The sequence below is a fragment of the Oratosquilla oratoria genome, chromosome 22 (genome assembly GCF_046742065.1).
Source record: "Oratosquilla oratoria isolate Oo_2021 chromosome 22, ASM4674206v1, whole genome shotgun sequence".
Lineage (NCBI taxonomy): Eukaryota > Metazoa > Arthropoda > Malacostraca > Stomatopoda > Squillidae > Oratosquilla > Oratosquilla oratoria.
Window position 1 is genome coordinate 43,118,862 of NC_134798.1, and position 20,000 is coordinate 43,138,861.

Consider the following 20,000-nt stretch of genomic DNA (forward strand, 5'->3'; position numbering starts at 1 on the left):
TAAGCGGTGAAGAGTCATCCTAGGTTTCCATATGGTATAACACTCCCTGTTTCCTATTACCGCATTTAAAGATGACGATAAACACCTTTGCCTTTAGTATTATGGGATTTGGTCATTGCAGTGTTTCCGACAGGGTGATCAACACTTTTTCTAATTCTTCGTGTAAGGTTCTAGAACTTTTGGAACACTGACGACGCAGTATCACACACTTAGAACAAACTCAAAGCTTTTTTCTAAGCACAATTACATTATTCTAACAACCTTCCTCTCTAATTCGGGTCATTCTACCTCCGTAGTTCGTAATTCCTCTTTCTCTCTCTAATTCGTAATGATCACTGACACCCTTCCTGCGGTGTAAAATAAGTCTCGCACCTCGTGGTGACAGTCACCAGGGGAAGATGTTGAACACCACCCAGTGTTGGAGAGAGAGAGCGAGAGAGAGAGAGAGAGAGAGAGAGGGTGGTGGTGGTGATTGTTGGGGATATGACTGTGGTGGTGGTGGGGAATCACCACCAAGAAGGAAGACCGTGTCGTTTGCGTGCGGTCCAACGGAGGAATGGGCCAAGATTCCAACTGGAGGGGGAGGAGAGGAGAGGAGAGGAGAGGAGAGAGAGTGTGGGAGAGCGAGCGAGTGGATGCTGGCGAGGAGGAGGAGGAGGAGGGGGAAGAGGGGTGCAGGCGTATCGCGGGAATGGGGGGATGGGGGGAAGCTGAGATCGATACGCTGACGGGGAAGCTCTCCCCTCCCCCCATCCTCCTCCTCCTCTACATCTTCCTCCCCCTCATTTTGTCCTCTTTTTTTCTTAATTTAATTCACAATTCTTTCTCTCCTTTCCTCCCGTGTATTGTCTGCAGCCTAGGCTTAATATATTTTATTATGCCTACCGTCAGGTGAATTTATTAACGCCCCCTGTCCTCCAACAACTGTATCCTCTTCCTCATTTTGCTCCTCCGCCATTTTTTTTCCTTTTTCTTGAAGATGCATTCCAACTTACCTCCTCCTCCTCCTCCCCCTGCGTCTCCACCCGAGGAGGAAGCCCCCCATTCGTCAGGATTTGGTTCCCTCTTTGACTTCCTGTAACCCCTTCCTCCTCCCTTCCTCCACCATCTCCCCCCATCGCCCTGCATTCTCCCCCACCCTACCCTCACCACAGTTTCCCCCACCCTCACAATTCCCTCCTCCCTTCTTCCAACATCTCCCCCCATCGTCCTACACTTCACAATTCCCTCCCCCTCCTTTTCTTCCACCATCTCCCCCATCGTCCTGCAATTCTCCCCCATCGTTCTACACGTAACCACAATTCCCTCCCCCTCCTTTTCTTCCACCATCTCCCCCCCTCCCCCATCGGCCTGCATTTCTCCCCCACCCTCACTACAATTCCCTTCTCCTCCTCCATCATCTTCCTCTTTCTTGGTTTCCTCACCCAGAATAAAGTTTTTACAATTCCTCTCATGAAACTTTCTCCACTCCCCAATTATCTTATGATAATTCTTCTTTCAATTCTTCTCTTCCTCTTTCAACTTTCTATTCTATCTCATTATCCTATTTCGCTCTTCCCTTTCTCTTCATGGCGTTTTCACCTATTTCTTTTTCCACCTCCTAGTCCTCTTCCACTTTTCGTCGTCCTTGTCTCCCCCCCCCTCCATTCCGTTGCCCCTCATTCCTCTTCAGATTTAATGACAAATCTCACTTCCATTACAGCACAAAGCTTTATGTAATCAGTGACTACCCTTATGAACCAGTCATGCAGCACTTATTTCCGAGATTGAAGACTATATACCACAAGTCTCTTACATACATATACCAAGGCATTTCCCCCCTTCCAAGGGAGGTAGCCAAAAAGGGAAAGGCATAAAAACACTCCCACCCATTTCATCCCTAAATACACTCCACACCCCTCCCACCCTCCCTCTCATCTGAGCACCTCCTGGATGACGGGTCATCCCTGCACCCTGCCCACCGCCCTGGGTCAGAAGCAGTGTCGCAAGACACAGCACATCCACAGCAAGGCCGCTTCATTTAATCGGCGACCCCCCCTCTCCGTCCCCCCTTGCATATAAGGAGAGGACGGGGAGAAATCCCTTTGGGCTGCGCCAAAATTTACTCACACATACTACCTCACCCTCACCCATTCCTCCTCATGCAATCACATCATCATCCATATACAACCATTCTCCACTCACCTCTGTCTTCCGTCCTCTCCCTTCCTTCCTCAACAGACATTCCCCTCTTCCCCAAAGCCCCCTTCACCCCATCCATCCACCTCATCCTAGGACGTCCCCTCATGTTCACTCCCTCCACATCTGCCTTCCATACCTCTTTTACTAGTCTTTCTTCACTCATTCTTTCCATGTGTCCAAACCATCCTAATATTCTTTCATCAACCCTATCTCCCAAATCCTTTTTCACCCCTGTTCTCCTCCTCACCTCCTCATTTGTCACTCTATCCAGCCTAGTAACCCCCACCATACTTCTCAGACACCTCATCTCAAACACATTCAAACTCCTCCTCTCTTCTTCTCTTATGTTCCACGTTTCTGCCCCATACAGTGCTGTTGGCACAATCACTCCTTCATACAGTCTCCTCTTCGCATCCATTCCCAAATGTCTATTCCTCATTACACTCTTTAATCCACCAAGGCATTTACTTGCTTCTCTCAATCTACATTCTACCTCCACCTTTTCCTGCCACATTTGCACCCAAGTATCTAAAACTATCCACTTCCTCCAGTCGCTCTCCCTTAATGTTCACTTCCAGTCTACTGCCACTTTCACCCCTTGTACATCTCATCACCTTACTTTTACCCACATTTATCTTTAGCTTTCTTCTATCACATACTCTCCCAAACTCTGCCACCAGCTTCCTCAATCCCTCCTCTGACCCTGCCACAAGCGCAGTGTCGTCAGCAAACAACAGCTGGCTCACCTCCCACTTTTCTCAATTTTCTTTAACCATCTCCAATCCCTGACCCACTACCCTAGCATTCACCTCTCGCACCACCCCATCCATGTATAAGTTGAACAGCCAGGGCGACATAACGCATCCTTGACGAAGTCCCACCTTTACTTCAAACCACTCACTCTCTCCATTTCTAATCCTGACACAAGCTCTACTACTCTCATAAAAACTCTTGACAGCTCCCAAAAACTTTCCTCCTATCCCATAAATCTGCATAACCTCCCACAGTGCCTTTCTGTCTACCCTATCATAAGCCTTTTCCAGATCCATAAAAGCCCAAAAAACATCCTTCCCCTTTCCTATAGCTTTCTCACATATGTCTTACCACAAAGATCTGATCTACACAACCTCTACCTGTCCTAAATCCACACTGTTCCTCACCAATTACTCCTTCTGTTCCTCTCCTAATCCTCTCAATTAAGATCCTCCCATAAGCCTTCCCTACTACACTCAACAGGCTAATCCCTCTGAAATTACTACATTCACACTTGTCCCCTTTTCCCTTGTAAAGAGGAACTATACAGGCACTTCTCCAGTCCTCCGGTACTCTACCCTCTCTCCAGCAAACATTAAATAACCTCACCAACCAGTCCACCATCACTGAACCTCCCTTTTTCAGACATTCTGCATGACATCCATCCAGACCAGGTGCCGTACCTGCTTTCATCATCTTTACAACTGCCTTCACCTCATCCTTCCTTATTTCTCCTCACTCATCACTCTCATTTTCTTCGCATTTCCCACTGCAGCTATCTTTCCTTCCCTATCCTCCTTCACATTTAGCAACTCCCTAAAATATTCTGCCCATCTTCCCCTTACTGCCATCTCCTCCATTATCATCTCTCCATCTGTACCTTTTACCTTTTCTTCTCTACTTGATTCACCTCCTCTTCCTCTCTTTATTTCTTTCCAAAACATCTTTTTATTACTTTCAAAATTTTCTGTCATACTCCTACCCCATTTCACATCTGCTCTCCTCTTTGCCTCCTTTACCTTTTGCTTTACTTCTCTTTTCTTTTCTTTGTACGTCTCATATGACTCCCCCGTCCTCTTTTGTAACCAATCTGTGAATGCTCGCTTCTTCTCTTCTAGAACCTTCTTTGTTTCCTCATCCCACCATTCACTACCCTTTCTTCTATTTCCCCCTGTCCTTGTTTCACACACCATCCTTGCACACTTTAAGACTCCCTCCTTGAACCATCCCCATTCCTCCTCCACCCCCATCTCTGCTCCATCCTTTACTCCTCCTTCAGCTTCTTTTCGTACTCCTTCTCCTTTTCATTCAAGTTCACTCTAAGAACCTCCCTACCTTTTGTCCCTTTCCTTTCTCCATCTATCCTCCACTCTCAGCTTACCTTCCACCAAAAAATTATCTGATATTCCCCCCACCCTCTCCCCTTAGCACATGTACATCCTTAACTCTTCCTATCATAATCCTATTTACCACTACATAATCCATTAGCGCTCTATCTACCACCCTCTCCCATGTGTACTTATGCTTGACTTTCTTCCGAAACACTGTATTTGCTATCATCAACTCTCTTTCTAGACACATTTCCACCATCAACTCTCCACTACGATTCTTTCCTGGAACTCCACACTTCCCAACCACTCCATCGATTGGACCATTTCCCACCTTAGCATTAAGGTCTCCCAGTACTATTACATTGACATTTCTTCCTAAACCCTCTATGCACTCATTTAAATCTATCCAAAAGGCCTCCCTTTCTTCCACGCTCTTTTCACTGCCAGGCCCATATGCACTTACAAAGACCCACATCTCCTTTCCCAGTTTCACCTTCATCCACATTATCCTTGAGGAAACCTCCTTCCACTCCACTACCTGTTTACCTATCTCCTCACTTACTAGAATAGCCACCCCTTCCCTCCCTCGCCCTCTCTTCACTCCTGAAAACCTCCCAAACTTACACTCACCCTTCCCTTTCAACTTAGTTTCACTCAAAGCCAACACATCCATCTTCTCACAAACATACTACCTATCTCTTCCCTTTTACTCTCATCTGTACCACATCCACACACATTAAAAGACCCAAACCTTAGGGTCTCTTACCCCTTATAAAGACTAGCCAATTCCAGGTATGCACCCATTCATCCATTTGTTGACCCTCTTAGCACCTCATAGATTAAAGTTCATACCTGTCTCCTCCCTGGGTCAGATGCAATGCAGCAAGACACAGCAGGGTCCTCTCTCATGGAAATTTTATTTAGTTTTACAAAGTCACCCCACCCTACAATGATGATCCCTATGGGCGCCATGCAGCTTTCCATTTTGAAACTGAAGTTACAAAAATCAATTTGCTTATTTCAATACCTCCTTGCTGCTGTCCTGAAGTCTCCCCTTTACTGCCTCAGTGATATGGTTCCACTTCAGCATAATATTCTCAAAGTATAGAAGTGCTGGTTATTGCTGACGACTACCGATACTCCATGGTAGCAGGGGCATGATTATAAGATGGTGAAAAGTACACAGGCAGAGTCCATGTCAGTGCCTTCCATGGAAAGTGCAAGATGGATGCCCTTGTATGCTATAATGGATTAATTGAAAGACCACTGCCTTTTCCCCTTTTCACTCTAAGTCCCGAACACACAATCAAGCATTGCCCAATGGGCATTTGCTAAATGCCTGTCACTCAGGAAAATTAGAAGGGCAAACAATTGGATTGCTCATGCCTGTACTTCACCCCATCACGAGACAATGCCTGGCACCTAGGGATTTGCTGAACACCCTTGTGCAACTGCTGCCAACCACATTGCTTGATATGTATTGGCCTTTATAGTACCAGTCCAAAGCTCATCCTAAAATTAAGAAAATTCTCAACTTTTACTAAATTTTATATACACCAACAAGCTCCCCTCCCCCGCGGTAAGGGAGTTGTATAGTTTAGGTATGCACCTTTCACCCATTTATCCCTTTTCTTAGCTTCTGAAGGACTAAAGGCCATCCCTACTCCCCACTCACTGCATTGGGTCAGGAACTATTCAGCAAGACAGCATACAAGTACAAATATCAGTTACCTCGTACTCCCGAAATAAAACAATTTGGACCAGTATCTCTGTATGGCTTCCAGTATTGTTTAAATAAAAGGAAAAGGAAACAAGTCTGATAAGACATCTTGAATATATTAATAACATTTGCATAAAAATATACTACTCTTGTACAAGAAATTTACATTGGAATGCCTCCCCCCTTCCCATAAAGCACGAGAAAAATGCAAACAAATGTAAATACAATTTCCAACACTTTACAACTCAAATTGGTTGGATAGATGTATATGCAATTGAAACACTTCCAGTGTGCTCAGCCATTTCTTTTCTGATCTTAACAGAGTAATCATGGTCCCACATTGATCTCAACAGAGTAATCATGGTCCCACATTCTTTTCTTTCTTCCAGTGTGGCCAATGCAGACTTCCACATTACTCTGAAATATTAAAACATATGTGTTAGATTTTCTAATACTCTTTAAATACCAGTATTCAGGGAATGACTCGCAGCATGAACATGTACAAATTGTTCAATAGTATGTAGAGCATGTACTGTGCCTCTGCTGCTTAGACCTGAGCAACAAGTTAACCCTTTATCCATGAGGTGCTGGGGCAGATTAAGCATTAATTGGGTTATGAAGTTTTGTGGCTACAAAATCAAACTAAACACCTCAATCTTATACTACCCTACTTTAGCTTTACTCAAATAACACAATCTCTCTTCCTTGAGTGATCTGTGTGCCAATCCAGTGACTGTTGCTGGTCACCTTAAGCCATGGGTCTCTTGGAAGACCTTAGACAAGAGGCCAATTGATTTGTATTTTGACACAAGTACAATAGAGGCCAAGGGGTTTTTTCAAATTTGTATTGAGTGAATGAAAAGTAACAAGATATAGGTACAGTGAGTCCTCCTTATACGGTAATTCTGTATCCAGTAAATTCAGTTACGGTATTGGGTAATTACTATCCTCGACTCTATTTACGGTAAGAAAAATTCACAGATACGGTATCCGTTAAGATATTTTGAAGAGGAAAGAGCAGGGAGAAGGTACGTCCGCCATATCCTATTATTAAATGTTATAATGGGTTTGGTACACAGTAATTTCAATTTGCGGTAAGGTTTTCAGGAACGCACATGTACCGTATAACGAGGACTTACTGAACCTAGAGAACAAGAAGATGTCATTATTCCTACAACACTGTATAGTGACAAGACTGAATGTACATACATATACCAAGGCTTTTTCCCCCTTACAAGGGAGGTAGCCAAAAAGGAAAAGGCATAAAATCACTCCCACCCATTCCATCCCTGAATACACTCCACACCCCTCCACCCTCCCTCTCGTCTTAACACCTCCCGGATGACGGGTCATCCCTACACCTTGTCCACTGCCCTGGGTCAGAAGCAGTGTCGCAAGACACAGCACATCCACAGCAAGGCCACTTCATTAAATCTGCAACCCCCCCCCTCTCTGTCCCCTCATGCAGGAAAGGAGAAGACTGAATGTAAAGGAGGAATTTAGCCAAGACTAAGAAATATGGAGGGTGTTCCAGGATGGACAGAGTAAGAAACAAGGTGGTGAGGTGGAGAGTAGGGATGGAAAGGGAGTACGTTGAGCCATAAAGGAAGAGGCTCACCATAAATGGATGATAAATTGACACAGCCCAAAACCATTTCTCCTCTTCTTTTATATAATACTTGAGTGGGTGAGGGTGAGTGTGTGCGAGTGAGTGAGTGTGTGTCATCATGTAATGAAGCAGAGGGCAGGCATGGTAAAAAGAATCTGTCCCAGCCATAATAATCTCCAGCCTCTGTGATGATAAGACTGGGGGAATAGGGTGACTGGTGTTACTCTTGCAAATGTAAAAATTGGATCAACACATTGAAAGCATCGACACAGAGTGCTATTTGCAGAAGGAAACAAATCAGTACATCACTCACTTCTTAACGTGGTCATCTTGGTCAACTGTTTCTGACAAACTATTTGCAGAAAGAATCCTCTTGCACAATAGCTCACTTATGGTCATGGGTGCCATATATTTTCCCAAAACCAGCCTGAAATTAACGAAGCCATTTATATATCTCTTCAGATATGTACCATATACATATATATATATACATATATATATCATATATATATAAAAAGAAAGAAAAATTTTCTGGATCAATCAAATGTAGATATTAAACCACTATTTTTACACATACAAACTCCCCAACTCTTTGAGGAATGCAGACCATATTCTAAGTCTCCTTCCCCTTTACCAGGGAGACAGCCAAAGTCAACAGGCATACAACCACTCCCATCCACCACCCTTTTATCTTAGCTCCTCATGGATGATGGGTCATCCCTGTATCCCACACACTATCCTGGATCAGACTCAATGCTGCAAGATGCAGTACATCCATAGCAAAGGTGCTTCACTTACTCGGTCACCCTCCCTCTTAGTCCCCTCATGCAGAAAAATAAGACACGGAGAATTTATTTTGGGTTGGGTCAACATATTCACACATTATCACTCCCTAACCCCCCATCCCCTCCTTCCTTGCATCACCGTATCATCTATATAACCATTCTCCATTATTCAAGTACAGATGGAAATTCCCTACAATTACACCAAAATAATCTCTCCTCACCTGTACAAGTTCACCTTTTTGGCATGATGGTCTCCAAGAATGTAAGTGCTGGTTATCACCAATGAAAAAATCCTGTTATTACTCATGAAGTTCATCTTTCATCAATGGGCTGAATAAACCTGAAATTTAAACATTGCCATGATTCATGTGTACATGGGATGTGGTGGCAAGGAAGGTAAATACGTACTTTGTAAAATGCCACAAAATTACAATCTAACCTATAATTTGTCCCAGCCATAATAATCTCCAGTTTCTATAATAAGACTGGAGGAATAGGGTGACTGGTGTTACTCTTGCAAATGTAAAAATTGGGTCAACACGTTGAAAGCGTTGACACAGAGTGCTGTTTGCAAAAGGAAACAAATCAGTACATCACTCACTTCTTAACGTGGTCATCTTGGTCAACTGTTTCTGACAAACTATTTGCAGAAAGAATCCTCTTGCACAATAGCTCACTTATGGTCATGGGTGCCATACATTTTCCCAAAACCAGCCTGAAATTAACGAAGCCATTTATATATCTCTTCAGATATGTACCATATACATATATATATATACATATATATATCATATATATATAAAAAGAAAGAAAAATTTTCTGGATCAATCAAATGTAGATATTAAACCACTATTTTTACACATACAAACTCCCCAACTCTTTGAGGAATGCAGACCATATTCTAAGTCTCCTTCCCCTTTACCAGGGAGACAGCCAAAGTCAACAGGCATACCACTACTCCCATCCACCACCCTTTTATCTTAGCTCCTCATGGATGATGGGCCATCCCTGTATCCCACACACTATCCTGGGTCAGACGCAATGCTGCAAGATGCAGTACATCCATAGCAAAGGTGCTTCACTTACTCGGTCACCCTCCCTCTTAGTCCCCTCATGCAGAAAAATAAGACAGAGAATTTATTTTGGGTTGGGTCAACATATTCACACATTATCACTCCCTAACCCCCCATCCCCTCCTTCCTTGCATCACCGTATCATCTATATAACCATTCTCCATTATTCAAGTACAGATGGAAATTCCCTACAATTACACCAAAATAATCTCTCCTCACCTGTACAAGTTCACCTTTTTGGCATGATGGTCTCCAAGAATGTAAGTGCTGGTTATCACCAATGAAAAAATCCTGTTATTACTCATGAAGTTCATCTTTCATCAATGGGCTGAATAAACCTGAAATTTAAACATTGCCATGATTCATGTGTACATGGGATGTGGTGGCAAGGAAGGTAAATACGTACTTTGTAAAATGTCACAAAATTACTACCTAACCCATAATCTGTCCCAGCCATAATAATCTCCAGCCTATGTGATGATAAGACTGGGGGAATAGGGTGACTGGTGTTGCTCTTGCAAATGTAAAAATTGGATCAACACATTGAAAGCATCGACACAGAGTGCTATTTGCAGAAGGAAGCTATTCTTTACAATATCACTCACTTCTTCCTTTGGCTGGTTTGCTCACGAATCTGACAAGCTACATGTTTAAGAAACATCTTTTATATAACCCACATCTTGACAAGGGTGGCTTGCACAGGGATTTCTCCCCCACTCTTTCCTCAATCCAACCTGAAATTCATTAAGTCATTTTAGTACTTCTTAAATTACATACTACCAAGAACTTTCAACAAATAATTATCAGAAAAGATTAAGCCATTGATTCCACCATGGTCTTCTGGATCAAAAATAAATCATCAGCAATGAACAATAAATAAAGTAATTAAACTGAAAATATTACCTTACAACCTCCACACACACAATTTGTACTGTGATCCAGAGCTCCTGTTCTCTGAAGTTTGCTTTTCAACCTGTAATTTAGAAAACCTGTATAATAACTCCAGCAAACTACTGATACAAACTTTTGCTAACATTTTTTCAGAAAAGATTAAGCCATTGATTCCACCATGATTTTCTGGATCAGAAGAAATCATCATACATGAATAAATGACAAAGTACTTTAACTGCAAAACTTACCTTGAAAACTATGAAGATCAGCTGTGGCCTACATACAAGGGGTGACTGAGGTATTTGTCTGACAGTTTGGGAAAATGTGTGAAAGGAGGAGGATGAAGATAAATGTGGGTGAAAGTAAGGTGATGAGATGTACAAATGGAAATGGCATCAGACTGGTAGTATTAAGGAAGAGACTGAAAGAAGGATATGTTTTGATACTTGGGTGCGAATGTGGCCGGATATGGGAGTGGAGGTAGAATGTAGATAGAGACATGCAACTAAATGCCTTGGGGGATTAAAAAGTGCAACAAGAAATAGACATTTGGGAATGGATGCTAAGGGGAGATTGTATGAAGGAATGATTGTGCCAACAGCACTGTATGTGGGCAGAAACATGGAACATGTGAGAGGAAGAGAGGAGGATTTTGTGATGAGGTGCTTGAAAAGTATGATAGGGATTACTAGGCTGGATAGAGCAAGAAATGAAGAGGTGAGGAGAACAGGGATGAAAGGGAAGTTGGGATATAGGGTTGATGAAAGTGTATTGGGATGGTTTTGACACATGAAAGAATGAGTGAAGAAAGACTAGTAAAAGGGGTGTGGAAGGCCAAGGTAGGAGTGAACATGAGGGGGCAATCAAGGATATGATGGATGGATGGGGTAAAAGGGCATTAAGAAAGAGGGGAATGTCTGTTGAGAAAGGACAGGAGAAGACAAAAGGGTGAGAATGGAGAATGGTTGTGTATGGATGATACTGTGATGCATGAAAGGGAGTGGGTGGGGGATGGGGGGTTAGGGAGTGCGTGTGAAAAATAGTTGCAGGCCAAAGGGATTTCTCGCCATCTTTTCTGCACGAGTGGACAGAAAGGGAGGGTCACCAATTTAACGAAGTGGCCTTGCTGTGGATGTGCTGTCCTAAGACACCAATTCTGACCCAGGGCTGTATGAAGGAGCATTGCCTCATAGAATAGCCACCATGTCCTTATGAATTTCTTTTGGAGTTAAGCCCTTGATGTGGAGGTATTGAACAACTACCCAAGGACAATTTTTTCCATATCCTCTACAATACCTTACTGTCCCAAATCAATTACCTGTAAATAAAAACAATAAAATGTTAAAGGCTTGAAAATTCTCATACGAGAGAGAGAGAGAGAGAGAGAGAGAGAGAGAGAGAGAGAGAGAGAGAGAGAGAGAGAGAAAGTGTCTTCTATTCTACCACAGGCCACAAATTTTTCAATCATCCCTTAGTTTTAACTCCTCCAAACTTTTTCATGGTATGTAGATCAAGTTTTGAGCAGATAGAATTTTATAGATACTGCTGCACAGACCCTTGAACAATGTTATGTAATAATAATCATTACAGTCAAAGATTGAAATTACTGCCATAATATTACATTGGGACCAAAACCAGGTACACCTGGGTCTCTAAATGCAAAGCTTGCTGACCACCACTTGTGTGGACATTTGGCCCCAGGACATAAACCCACTTCAGGCTTTGGTGGTATTTTATGTCCTGGGCACAAATATGTCTGCACAAGTGGCAGTTGGAGAGTGTTGGATCCAGAGATTTAGGTGTACCTGCTTGATAAAGCCTGAAAGAACTGTCTCCCTGGTGCTTCAAAATCCATCATCACCCTTGCCTCTATCTGAAGGGCAGACATTAGGCCTCCATACTATGCCCCAATTTTATACAATTTCAACTTCCTCCTCCACCTTTTCACACGAGGAAAGCTTATTACTTCTTGTTACTACCCTCCTACTATAAATCAATTTCTCAAATTTTAACCATCACCTGAAAGGCATTGAACAATACTAGCCTTCCAGTGATTTAAAGTAATTTTATTATACCGAAATTTCTGCTCCTTTGTCATGCCTGCAAAAGGCTGCTCTGCCAAAAATAGGACCCCCACCTCCAGTTGAGACCTTTCTAGCACAAGGTGTGGCACCAAGAGACCATTACCTGATCTCCAGAACAGGTCCTTGCGTGACTTACAGCCCAACCCAATGACTATTGCCAGTTACCTGGGGCCTCCAGCAAGAGAGGTCTGGGCAAACAAATAAATTCCTAGATTCAGTTGCATATAGATCCAAATTTTGTACCCAACTTAATAGAAAACAGAACAAATTATTATATACATATATATATATATATATATATATATATATATATATATATACACACCACTATTTTCTTGGACATGAACAGTTGGTAATTACTATTGTTTTCTATGTCCATAGCCATATGGCTTCACAATACCAAAACAAAATTTTTAACTTCATCTTCCAACAAATTGTACATGTTGGTATCCCAAGGCTATAGCAATCTCCCATACAAGTTTACTACATCCTTGGGTTAACATTTAATTTAGCATGATTTTTGGCCAAGCTGGCACCAATCCAACTTGGAATTCCGGTCATGCAAATTATGCAGTGTCAAAGACAAGTAATAACCACTCACTCAGGTTGTTGACCACAAAGCAAAAGTAATATTGGCTCTTTAAGAGACTAAGGGAAATAACAGCAAGCTGATAAAGAGATCTTGTGCCCATTTTTGAATGCTAAAACCCTTGGCAGCTCATTGGCTGAGCTCGTTAGGGCGTCATTATTTGCAGTGAAGGTTGAGGTAAGGGCGGTTCGAATCCTGCCACTGGCGAAGTTGAACCAAGGGCATGGTTCATTAAATTCCACACTACAAAGCCCTCTGTAAAGGGCACCGTCCTAGCCTCCCAATAAGGGTGTGTGTGTGTGACGTTAAAACATATCAAAACCCTTGGGCCACACCTCTAAGTAGAGGTGACGGTGTTGATAGTTTTGAAGACGGGGAAACAGACTATTCTTTGACATCCTTTTAGGCACCAGCCTACCACAGAGTAATAATCATCAGCCTGAATAATAGGCTAAGAATAAATAGACCATTATATATATATAAATCTAAACACAGAGACAGTGGTATTTGATTAAAGAAAAACATCTTTCATACCTTCCGTTTGGTTCTCCATTTGAATGGTCTGCTACCACGCTTTTCTTGAGATTCTTTCCCATTTCACTGAAATTCAGGAAACTTGTTCAATACCTATAGAACTACTGTAATACAAACTTTATTTATCATGAAAAGATCAAGCCAGACTCCAAGACTTTCTGGATATTTATTGCAAGAGCAATACTGTCATCTTAATCTAGCCACTTTTGTTCCCTATAGGTGCTAATAATTTGCAATCTATTTACTACAATTGTAGAAACAACTGAAAGTATCGTAATGTAGAAAATGCCCACTAAAATTTTCTCAATTACAAATTGATAATTATTACTTCCAATGTCTACAGCCACACATCACTGTCCTCTCAAGTAAATCCAATTCCTACAATATCTGAACAATATGTACATGTTGTTATCCCAAACCTGCAGCAATCTCCCATACAAGTTTACTACATGATCGAGTTAACATTTATTTAGCATGATTTTTGGCCAAGTTAGCACTAATCCAACATGGAATTCCGGTCATGCAAATTGTGAAGTTTCCCAAACAAACAGCCACAAATTTAATTTCCCTTTCCAGGTACAGTGGAGACAATACTCTAACTTAATTTGTTCCAAATGGCTGCTAAAGTATCAAAAAGTTTGACTAGAGATACCTATAAATCAGGTAATTCATTCTAACCTTAGTAAAACCTTAAGTTTATATAAAGTTCAATGGATTTTTTTTTCTTATAATTTTGACTTTTACTTACCATAAGTGAAGGCTGGTAATTGATAACATAGAAGAGGAAGCTATTCATGGATAAATGGTCTGGTTCTCCCTCTTGGAGGGACCACTGAGATTTGAGGAGCCACTATAGCAGTTGCATTCTTTGTCTGCTCCTGGGGATTAATCTCTCTACAGAGGCCATGTGGCCCAGGAGGATTTGGCACTGTTTCGCCGTCAGGAACCCGGTCGATAGTGCTTGTGCGACGAGAGAAGTGAGACTCTGGATCCTCTTTTCTACTGGGAAGGACTTCATTAGGTACGAGTCCAGGACCATACCTAGCGGGACTCTGTTTTGGCAAGAAATCAGACTTCTTCGGGTTCACTACGGTGCCCAATTTTTGGACGAAGGTTAGGATCATTCTCAGGTGTTCTTGGCACAGCTGGGCAGAATGGGCAAGGATCAACCAACTGTCCAGGTAATGGAGTAGGCAAATTCCCTTGGAGTGGGACCATGCTGAAATGAGTTTGAACACTTTGAAGACTTGGGGTGCTGTGGAAAGTCCGAAGCATAGGCAGGTAAACTGGAAGGTGTTGCCCTTGTGGACGATTCTGAGGAATTTCCTGGAGGAGGGATGCACTGGTACTTGGAAATAGGCATCTTGGAGGTCCAGTGACACCATAAAGTCCCCTTCCCCTGATAGACACCCTTATGGACTCTGGGGTGTCCATTTGGAACTTCATCAGGGAAAGGAACTTGTCGAGTGGAGACAAATCGATGACTGGTCTCCACCCCCCTGTTGTCTTTTCTACTAAGAATAGTCTTGAGTAGAACCCTGGGTCTGGAGTCGAGACTTCTTCTATAGCTCCTTTCTGGAGCAGAACAGATTTCTTCCGCTAGGGCCCACCCGCGATCCGAGTCCGGATGATAGCTGCTTGGATGGGATAGGGGGAGAGCTTCGGGACAGAGTGAAAAGGAAGACGATAGCCTGTCTTGATGACTTGTAGGGTCCAGTCTTCCGCCCCAGCCTCTTCCCACGCCCTCCAGTAGAGAGAGGGGCAACCCCCTATCTTCTGGAGAAAGGCTGGCAAATTCCTAGAATTTTCTGTGGGGGTGTCTGGAGCCTCTATGATGTCTGCGCTTGGGTTCTCTATTCAGAAAGGGGCGGGGCTTTTCTGTCTGCATTTTCGACTTGGAGTGGAGGGGTGGCCTTTTTTCTTTCTTAGAGTGATAAAAGGACTGCCTCTGCCTCTGAGAGGGCCTAGGGGCTGATGGGGGGGTGGGTCTTGGCCTCGAGGTAGGAACGTCTACTCTCTCAATGGCTCTGTAAAGCATTAGTTGGTTTTTGCTTGCAATTGCTGAATCCACCATTTCTGGTGGAATCAGTGTGTGGGTTAGAAGGGGGGCCCTCTTCAATGGAGCATAAATTTCTCTGAGGAGGGGGTCACTGGGGTCCCCTAGGATGGTGTCTCTCCTGCGCGACTCAATGTTGGCCCAAGACGCTGAGAGGCAGGTTGCTTGATGCTTCAGGGCTCTGCTCGAGCTTTCCAATAGAGCCTGGAGGTCGCATTCCTCCTGGGGTTGCAGCTTGGGTAAAAACTCCCTTATTGAAGCCAAGAGGCGTTCCAGCCAGGAGTTCACTGCGAGGGACAGAGCCAGGCACTCAACGTGGTCCCTGGATTCTCTGCCAGAAAGGATTACGTTTCTTCTGAGTAGTGAATCCATGTCCGCTTTGACAAGCTCTGGTAACCTAGCCGGGATTGAGGCTTCTTTGAGGCTTGTCCCTGATGGGGTGTAGTAGCGTTTTAGATTTTTCATTGGAACATAGAGCCAACGCGCTTTCTTGGTTGTCCATTTTGTGAGGGTGTCGGAGGCCTGGCTCATGACTCTTGTAGTCTGTGTACTCCATGGGAGTTGGATTGGAGGTGGTTTTGTTTTCTGCAAATTGCCCATCTTGAAGATTTTAGACTTGAATGTGGCTTCTTCTTCTTGTGGAGGGTCCAGCCGATTAGCTCTCCTAACTTTAGCAAGGATCTCTGAGAAGGAGGGTTTAACAACCATTGGGGATTCCGACTGGGAATCCTGCAAAGTTTGGTAACTTGCCTTCTCATCTACAGTGCTGTGGACATCATTGTAGCTGGAGTCTGCTCGGTCAGCGAGAAACACTGCATCTTCATCATCATCACTGCTCGGTTCGGGGGGGTTCCGATCAACTGGAACATGTTCTATGGGGGCTCTTTTGGGTGTTGAATCCTTTCGAACTTCCGAGTTCAACAGCAACTTTTCTTGAGCTTCCTGGATGAATTCATGTTGTTCATCCATCTGTTCTCTCATTGTGTTCAAGAGGGAATAGATAGTGGGGAGAAGTTCCTGGAAATGCCCGCTTGGAGAGTCCCGATTGGGTTCGGATGGTCCGGGGGACCCTAAGGGGTGGTTCTCTCTTCTGGTCAAGGTGGTTTTAACTGCAAGTAACGCTTGCGTAGGTTTACCTTGGTCCTCCTGATCAACGGGCATGGCAGGGTCTCCGCTGATCACCCGGCTCTTCATATGATGGGTTTTAGGTGGACTTCGGGATTCCTGATAAGAAGAGGAGGCTAAGGTGCTCTTTTTCTTCGAACCCGGGTTCTTTGTCCGTCTCGGAGTCGAGCTTCCGGGAAGGGTTGAGGGCGAACCGCAAGCAACCGCATCCGGGAAAAAACTTGTACAGGAGCGGTAGCTAGAGGTGGCCGGAGGTGCACATCTGTCTAAGCTAACCGCCCTGGTTGAAGGAATATAAGACAACTTGGCCTGAGCTTGACTTGAGGTGGACATTGCACAACCTTCCTGTCTACTACGCTTTTGAGGAGGGAGAGAATTGCTCATCTCCTCTGAAGTCGCAGTATGCCTGCTCTTGTTTTCAGGGGGTGAAGGTGGAAGCCATTTTCTGTGCGTATGCACCTTTTTCCCTGCATGCCCTTTCTTGTGAGCATGAAAGTACACTGACCACTGATTATCATCCCATTGAGTGCATGTCTCACACGGGGATGAAGGTGAACACTTTAGACCTCTACACTTGATACACCAAATATGTGGGTCCGCTTGTGCTGGAGGGAGAGGAGTGAGGCAGGGATATTTCCCTTCAGCGAAGGCACACAACCTATCTTGAACACAAGAACCCAGTAGCTGGGCAGACTCCTTGGAAAGGTTCAGGTCTCGTGTCATGTCATCATGTTCGGCTTGGGTAAAGGGCACTGGTTGGTTGTCCTCTTCTGGCCTGTATACACCACACTCAGCTGTATCAGTCATGTCACTAGATTCAGAATCAGAACTAGATTACATGATAACATTTGGCTCAGGAACAGGAACATTAGGACCATGGGGGACTGGCTTTATGGCATTGAACATGGTGCTTGTTCTTGCGATTGAAGCCTTTTAGATTTGTCATGCAAAAGTAGCAGTCTGTATTGTGATCTTTCCCTTCCCTCCACACCATTGGGACACCAAATGGCATACTCTTCCTTTTCTTGTTCCTCCAATCCCGTAAGTTCTCTACACATGTTTTGCAGCAGATATGGGGAGCGAATGGTTTCTTATGGTGACCGAATTTGACTCCAAAGTAGGCTTTATATGCCGTCTTCACAAAATCAGTGATTTTTCCTTGGTCTGGAAGAACCATATGTCCGCAGATATATCAGAACCTATTAGGATGGTTTTTACACTTCGGATCCATTCCTAAACATATCTACTGTAGACCTGAAAAGAGAAATAAAAATAATTACACTGTACAACACATAATTTCAGGATTAAGAAGAAAACATAGTTCTCATGTGCGTTTTATTATGAAGTTCAGTGTGCTGAATTCAAATTTGATAAAAAATTTCATGCCACGTCACAATTTTTATATGTATATATGTATGTATATGTATGTATATATATGTATATATATGTATATGTATATGTATATGTATGTATATATATGTATATATATATATGTATGTATATATATGTATATATATATGTATGTATATATGTATGTATATATGTATGTATATATATAATGTATATATATATAAATATATATAGATATATATTTATATATATATATATATATATATATATATAGGGTCATTCCATATGAAACCTACCAATGACTTATAACTCATTGTCACAGATTTTGATGAAATTTGGTGTGCAAGTAGAACTCGGTGAGACAAATTGATTGAGACTAGTCTCACGTTTCTATCTTTTATAGAACCAGAATTATGGTTTCCGACAATTTTGAGAAAAATCGAAATTTTGAAGGTACGGCCTAATTTCAGACATGCATAACTTTGTTAGTTTTTGTCGTAGAACATTCGTTCATATGTCATTGTAAAGCTAATGAGTAGCTCTGCAACTTTTATTCTATTCATTTTTTACCTATGAGGTCAAATAAAAAAGTACCATTTGACCTTGAATAACAAAAAACACGCCATCTTCGATTTTTTTCATTTTTTGTACAAATATTCACCATCATCTTAATAACCTTCATGCCAAATTTGATAGTGGGACATACAGGGGATCAGAAGTTACAGGCACTTAAATAACTATAAGAAAATTTTGGTATTTTTTTATATGTATTATTTTTAGAAATTCAAATCTCGGTTATTTTTAATCATAAAATGTTCACTAACATACCATTTTAAAGCTGATGATTAGCTCTACAACGTTTATTCTATGCACTTTTTACCTTCAAGGTCAAATAAAAAAGTTGTGAACGACCACTGACCTTGAAAAATTTAAAATGCCGTCATTTTGTGTTTTATTGTTTGTAAATTGTAATTCTACCTAATTAATTTTACACTAAATACCTGACTATTTAAAACTTATCATACTATTAAAGTATCATACTCATGACTGATCATGTCTGCTATGGTCCATGGTGGCAAAGCCACTACCAAATTGTACACAATTTGGTATCCCCATCGCCTAAGGGGCCACCCCTGATAGCTCAGCAGAAAAAGCCACAGGTCCCTCCACCCACCCTGGATTTTAATGATTATTAAGATAATTTTTCATTTAATAATTCAGATGCTTTTTTAATTTCTTTATCAGAGAGATTGTATGTTCTTCCTGTTGCAGTTTGTGGATCTACAATGCTTAAAATGTCCTTCTCTGGTACAATTAAAATATCTGGTATTCGTGGATATTTGAAAGAAGGAGAAGGTCCATTAGGTTCCAAAAATGTTAGTTTTACTTCCATTAAATCTGAATATGTTTCTAGGACACATGCCAAATACCATTTTTGGTCATACATTGCTGTCACAAATCCTTTGATTTCTTCAAATATGAAATTGGTCTGTTTACGTATTCTTACGGTTTTATCATCAGTGCTATTTGATACAAATTTTACTTTGAGTTCTGACAGAGATGTTGGAACAAAGCTATGCAGTTTCTGAGTGCCTGGTATTGTGCAAGCGATGTTAAATCTTTCTTCCAGTAATGTTTTTTCTTTAGACCATTCTTCTTGAGAGGCATATAAAAAATGTATGCCTGGAATGTTTTCTTTTCCAAATTCATAGAGTTGTCTTGGTGTCATGATTTGGTTGTTGTAGGCTCTCTGCAGACTAGCTTTTGCTGCTAATCTTTTAATAGTTCCACCCAACCCATCACATGGTCCTTTGCCATGTGAAGTGGCAAAAAAAATGCCATTCTGCTTTCATATCAAAGTCCTTTTCATGATGACACAAGTTTATGAAATTTTTAAAATTTTTATACTGGGAGGCAGC

The 20,000-nt window shown here is 42.3% G+C and overlaps 1 protein-coding gene across 1 annotated transcript in view; it reads right to left on the reverse strand.

Annotated features, from left to right (window-relative positions):
* Positions 1 to 8,684: 8,684 nt before the first annotated feature.
* LOC143037495 (uncharacterized) overlaps positions 8,685 to 20,000 on the reverse strand; it is a 28,449-nt gene continuing 17,133 nt past the window's right edge. Inside the window, exons 2-9 of the mRNA XM_076205805.1 lie at positions 14,299 to 17,985; positions 13,551 to 13,616; positions 10,592 to 11,661; positions 10,356 to 10,425; positions 10,058 to 10,186; positions 9,672 to 9,790; positions 8,981 to 9,094; positions 8,685 to 8,719 (exon numbers count right to left, since the gene is read on the reverse strand). Of these exons, the coding sequence (XP_076061920.1) occupies positions 15,349 to 17,538 (2,190 nt within the window). The 5' untranslated portion in view covers positions 17,539 to 17,985 and the 3' untranslated portion in view covers positions 8,685 to 8,719; positions 8,981 to 9,094; positions 9,672 to 9,790; ... (3 more) ...; positions 13,551 to 13,616; positions 14,299 to 15,348. The remainder of the gene's footprint in view (positions 8,720 to 8,980; positions 9,095 to 9,671; positions 9,791 to 10,057; positions 10,187 to 10,355; positions 10,426 to 10,591; positions 11,662 to 13,550; positions 13,617 to 14,298; positions 17,986 to 20,000) is intronic.